This window comes from Ambystoma mexicanum, chromosome 1p, assembly GCF_040938575.1.
Source record: "Ambystoma mexicanum isolate Mex_15411 chromosome 1p, UKY_AmexF1_1, whole genome shotgun sequence".
In the NCBI taxonomy this organism is placed as follows: domain Eukaryota; kingdom Metazoa; phylum Chordata; class Amphibia; order Caudata; family Ambystomatidae; genus Ambystoma; species Ambystoma mexicanum.
The window spans coordinates 1,466,378,214-1,466,384,213 of record NC_090921.1 but is presented as its reverse complement, the minus strand read 5'-3'; the positions used below and the strand labels follow the sequence as shown (position 1 = coordinate 1,466,384,213).

Sequence of the window (6,000 nt, the reverse complement as noted above, 5' to 3'; positions counted from 1 at the left end):
GCGACAAGATTGGTTATGAGAAGAGGCTCTCCTGCAAGGCTCCTCCAGGCCCAGACAGGCCACGACATGTAGGCCTTCGGTGGGGCTGGCTTCGCCTGCCTGCTCCCAGACAATTGCGAGAAGTGGTAATGCAGAGATTAGTTAAATTAAAAAACAGCTCTTAAGCAGCAGCTTCCCTCGTAGTGTGTCCATGCTTTTTTATTTTCTTCACTGAACGATTTCCTGATATTTTCTCGCGCCAAAGTCTTGCCTGGTATAAAAGTCACATAACTAGTTTGGGTGGAGCTGCAGTGCGTGGACACTCCTCCCCCATACCTGGCTGGGATCCGGGGAGCGGCCGAGCGGGGCACAGTGACAGACAGCAGCAGTGAAGGACTTGTTCATCTGCACTTTGCTGTCGTCGTCTGCCGCTCTTTGTCAGTCACCCACCATCTCCAGCATGCAGACCCCCGGGCTCAAGCGCGCCACCCGCGGCGGGGGAGCCACGCCGCTCTCCCCCACCCGCATCACCCGGCTCCAGGAGAAGGAGGACCTGCAGGAGCTCAACGACCGGCTCGCCGTCTACATTGACAAGGTGCGCTCGCTCGAGCACGAGAACGCGGGCCTGCGACTGCTCGTCAACGAGTCCGAGGAGGTGGTGACCCGCGAGGCGTCGGGCGTCAAGTCGGCGTACGAGCTGGAGCTGGCAGATGCCCGCAAGACCCTGGACTCGGTGGCCAAGGAGCGGGCCCGCCTGCAGCTCGAGCTCAGCAAAGTGCGCGAGGAGTACAAGGAGCTCAAGGACAGGTAAGATGGCTGAAATGTCCAGCATAATAATATTTGATATAGCTCTTCGATGACGCTTCATGGCACCATAAATAAGATTCCTATCTATTACCCAACTCGAACATCTTCTGGAATATCAAAGGCTGTGTTAGTCGCTCCTGGAAAGTCTGACCTTCAGGATACATATGTCTACTTACATGGCAGATTGGTCAATCCATCAAGTCCTCATTTATAATTGCGTAACATTTTCACGATGGCCCTCAACACCAGCTATTATTTTTAACAACATACTTGTTCTCCTAATATCAGCTCATGGAAGCTGTCAGATGTATAGGTGGTAGTTGCAGGGGATAGGCTGATTACAGCAGGCGCACTAACCCTCGGGGTTACCATGTCACATTGATTTCATGTACATATAGTATACAGTGATGCATGTGGTTGGATCAATTGTAACACTATACATTGTTCTAGAACTAAAGGCCTCGTGCACCCTGACAACCTGTGGTGGACTGGGAACCAAAAGAGGCCCTGGAAGTAATGTGCAAAGTGGCCCATATTACACATATTCAGCAAGCCCATCTCTTTTCTATGGGGAAATTTGGATTTGCGGAAATCTCCAGAGCTCCCTATTGGCCCATACACCCCTGCTGACAACTGATGCTTATCACGCCCCGCGTTGTTAAAGTTCACTGCGACTAAAGGCAAATGGCTTTTCTACGTTGCAAAATTACCGCAGGCACTTCACACACGCCACCATACAGTATTGTTCTCAGACCTTCGAATATCAATAAATAAATACATTCTTCTGTGCTCTCCTCGGTGTTCCCTAAACACCCCCCACCTTTAACTAACACATCTGGCCTATCCCGCAACTAGAAGAGTTAAGGTCGAATGTGGGGGGTACATCCACTCATGTCAAATGGAGCCCAAGGCAGTGAGGTCTATAATTCATTCATTCACTCGTTCATTCGCTCCCTCGTTCTCCCGAGGTGCAAGACGACGCAGTACTTAACACCTTTTTTTTATTGCGCACTCATTCGGGTGATAGTTTTGTCAATCCTAGTCAGGAGACGTGCAATGAAGTTTCGCGCTCTTTTCAGCGGTCTGCGGTAGTTCGTGTCGCGCACCCCCACCATGAAGTTACTGATTCTCGCGTGACACCCCTGTAGAGCTCTGCGGAATGTGCGTTTGTGTTCTCATTTCTGTGAAATACGACGATTTCCCCTTTGAGGTGCTGTGCGCTTTTATTTATTCATGTTCAATGAATGATGGCATGTCTTCAGGAGTGTGTAGTGGTCCCTGCTTGATCCTGAAGGTTCATTAAATGGACGAAACCTAATTCAGGGCAATTTAACAAACCCACTAACCCCCACAAGACACGAAATTTTAAAATTTTTATTTTAGCTAATCTAATGTAATTAACTACAATGGGGTCACTCCCACACTCTGCCACAACAAAAGTGGTGATGGTTGGAAGGTTTTGAATTAATCTTAGCATCTGGCAACCCTCTTCGCCCCACCAAGCCATTACAGAACGGGAAAAGACCACATGAAAATCGGGCATGGTCCCACCCAAAGGTATAGTATAGCCTGAACTGCTAGGGCACATCCCTTCTACACGAGCCCATAAGCATCCCCAGACATCTTTCATCCTCATTGGGCATCATCAGTGTGGAGTAGCTTGGGTCTCTAGGCCTAGCAGGCACGAGGCCTACCTCTGGGCATAACCGTCCCACTCCGGGTGGCTTAGACACAACAAAAGACGTCATGACTGGAAGGTTTTGAATGAATCTTAACCTCTGGCATTGCTCTGGGCAACCCTCCAGACCATCATCGTTCTTCGCTTGCCAAGCCATTACAGAAAGCGAAAGGCCATATGGAAATCAGGCTTGGTCCCACCTAAAAGAGGTTTTCCAGTCCAAACTGCTTGGTCACATCCCTTCTGCATGAGACCATAAGTATCCCTGACATGTTTCCGCCTGAGTCTGGCTTGCAATAACCATTGATTTTATTTCAAATATTTCAGGCAGTAAAATATTGATATAGATGACGCCCAATGTATTACAAGAGAGTGCCCCTGAATCACAAATCAATTAACGCTGTATTTATTATATAATTATTATATTAACATATTTATTATATAAAGCTCTCCTTTCCTTTGCATAGTAGCTAGACTGCTTCTATTATCTCCTGAGTTATCCACTGGTTGACCTAGACCTTAACTTGATCATGTGGTGAGATTGGAGCCAGAGGACCCGGTTCGCACAGTTTCAACCCTTTAAAGTACTGTGATGAAATGATCACAGCCCTGCAAGAGTATAAGAATGAGTTGAGGTTAAACTACCTACTCTTCCCCACACCACTACTAAACCCACAGTTATTCCAATCATAAAGGAGAAACAGACACATCCCAAAATGTACAATTCCCTCTCCTCTTTTCATAGCTATATATTCATGAGTGGTGTGGGCTGTTACCAGTAGCAACCCAGTTAACCTATTTGCAGTGGTTCTAAAACATACCAATGGCCAATACAGGTTATATGAGAATCGATTTTTAATGATGAATAAAATCCAATCAACAAACTAAAATAATTTACAAAAGAACACCCCTGTAAAGAAAACACAGAAAATGTGTATTTTGTAGAATGCCATTAGAGGAGTGGAGGTGACCAGGCACGGAATTGCCACAATGTCAATGTTCAAGAGTGTCTTGGAAGAAAAAGTGAGAGAAGGGGGCTTAAAAGTCACTTTGCTCCCACAAATTGACAAGGAGGACATATCTCTTCACATTACCTTATTCTTGCCTTTGGATCACAACAGCGTTGAGCAAGGCTTTCTGGTTTCAGACCAGGAGTCTGGGTGCTTTTGGTGCCGAGCCAGGCCAAGTTGTGGAGCGGCGACAACAGGTTCCAACGATGTGGTGCTGTTGCGCAGCACCCGCATCTTGCTGGTCAAAGATGCTGAGAATGGCGGGCTGTGTCTGGTTGGCATTGCTGAAAGATTCTGTGACCTTGGGGATGGAGAAGCAGAGACTAACCTTCGATAGCGAGCAGGCTCAGCTGGCTCAACACAGCACTGGCACACTGCAGCAGTGTCAGATTGGAGTGCGAAGAAGCTGGTGACTAGGCATGGTGTCGGGTTGGGTGTGCTAAAAGACTCAACAGGTCTCAGATGCAGAGATGCCTGAGCTTCAGTGTTATTGTAGAGTGAACTCAGAAATGAGGAGGTAATTGTGCATTGAGGTCAGAGAGAGACTCAGGTGGTTCCCGTGCAGCAGCTTGGGCAGCATCTATGCAGATCAGAGATGCAAGGAGACTAGATATGGATGTATAATGTTATATCCTTAGTAGTTGCCATATCACAATCCTGGATTGGGTCATATTTAAAGATTCATCAGCCACCCAACTGGATAAGGGATACAATTATCAGAATTTAGTTCAGAGGTGCAGACAGTTAAAAAGCTACCTATACCTTTAGGGACTTCCCAACAGCTTCTGGGGATGCAAAGGAAACCTTTGAACTGCTCTGTGCAGCTGCAGAACTGGCACTGTAGATGTCATGTCATGACGCAGGTTAGTGCAAGCACATGTGCACACTATATTTTGGCCTGGAGCATTTATTAAAGCGGGGTCTGTTTAGCAGACCTGCCTTTCAAAAACAAAAATACCTGCATCATTTAATTAATACATTGATACATTTATAATAAATAAGCAATTAAAAAACAAAAATAAAAAAAACAGGGCTTTTGCTCCCTCACAGATGGCAATTGGCCACAGTCGCCCTACTGATTTTTACTTCAGTAACTCCATCTATTAGAATCTCTTTTCCATCAAAATTGGGCGGTTGCCCAAGTAGAGGTTGGAAGGTAGTGCAAGGATGTTCTCCTCTTCCTTGGTTCAAAGCAGTGAGTACTTCTTGAGGGAGCAACCTTACTTGAGACCTTCAGCCAAATAGGCACAAAAAAAACAAAAAAACTCATCTTGTATTTCCAAAGTACAGAACTAGTATAAATTGGTGGGCAAATCTGATGTGTCTTTCTCATGTTTGGGGTTTCATGAACTTGACACTTCAGCCTCCACCATGTGGGCAACCTCCTCAAGCTTAAATTCAGGCGAGTTTGTCAAGGACTCTGTAGGAATAAAAATACATTTCAAAATCACAAATGGCAGAAGGACATCTCTTCCCGTCAAGTTCTAGTTCAGTGTCTCTGTTTGGACTGTGATCTCTAAAAAGGTCTGGAGACGAAGGAATATCATATTGTTTTGGTTTTTCAATCAAAGTTATTTTCTTTTCTTTATTTCTCTATCGTGTGACTAGGGATTACTTCGCTAATCTCAATCTTCTCCTTTAAACTATTTGTTATACTTCTTTTAAGTTTACTATTTTAATTATTTGGTGGTGGTGATGCATCTTTTGAAAAAATAAATGAGAAAAAAATCATGGTTCTAGCTCAACCGAGTTCTCTTCTTTCTCAAATGCAATTGACACATTTTTCTTGTCACTGAACTTTACTTTCTTGTTAGTAAAATTGTTCGCTATTGGCCTTCTCCAATTGTTCAGCAAACTCAGTGGAATTTTCACACAACGTAAAATAATCTTGCTCAAAGTCTGGCATACCTTTCAAAAACCTACCCCTTTCCCCCTTCTCCCTGTATATTTTTATTCGGAATATGTTCCTCTTGTCAATTTTCACATTTTCCTTGGCATTCAGCATTGGCAATGTTTCTGGGAACATTAAAATAGGGATTTCCTGTTGGGCTCCCAAATTCTGATCCACACTGTCTGTTAATTGTTTTACCTGTTTCTCCAATTGAGAAATCTTTTCTCTTCCCACTTGCATAGGGAGTGGTCTTTGGTTATATCTCTATCCCTCCTTTGTGACTAATTTTCGAATCTAGGGGAGTAATTCGGGTAATTCTGATAACTGTTGTTGTTCGGTCTTCGCTCAATCCTGATATTGTGAACTGTTATACTGTAACTTAGCAGGAGGAAGGTTCGGAACGTTAGGAATGTTATCTTGGTAATTAGTTCTAGGAGGTGATGATTGGTTTCTTTGCCAAGAGAAATCCTGGTTTGTATTTCCCTCGAAAGCTGATCCTGGGTTCTGATTATTTCTATCTTTGGAGGAATATATTTGTAGCCCAGAATAGGCCTATAACCTAAGTCACGGTCTGAAAAACCTGTGTACGAGCGTGATAGAAATAAAATATCAATATCAATACTGGGAACTTATGC

The 6,000-nt window shown here is 44.5% G+C and overlaps 1 protein-coding gene across 1 annotated transcript in view; it reads left to right on the top strand.

Moving 5' to 3' along the window:
- The first annotated feature begins 335 nt into the window (after nucleotides 1-335).
- The window catches only part of LMNA (lamin A/C), a 205,343-nt gene continuing 199,678 nt past the window's right edge, over nucleotides 336-6,000 (top strand). The window contains exon 1 of the mRNA XM_069607129.1: nucleotides 336-786. Within this exon, the coding sequence (XP_069463230.1) occupies nucleotides 440-786 (347 nt within the window). The 5' untranslated portion in view covers nucleotides 336-439. The remainder of the gene's footprint in view (nucleotides 787-6,000) is intronic.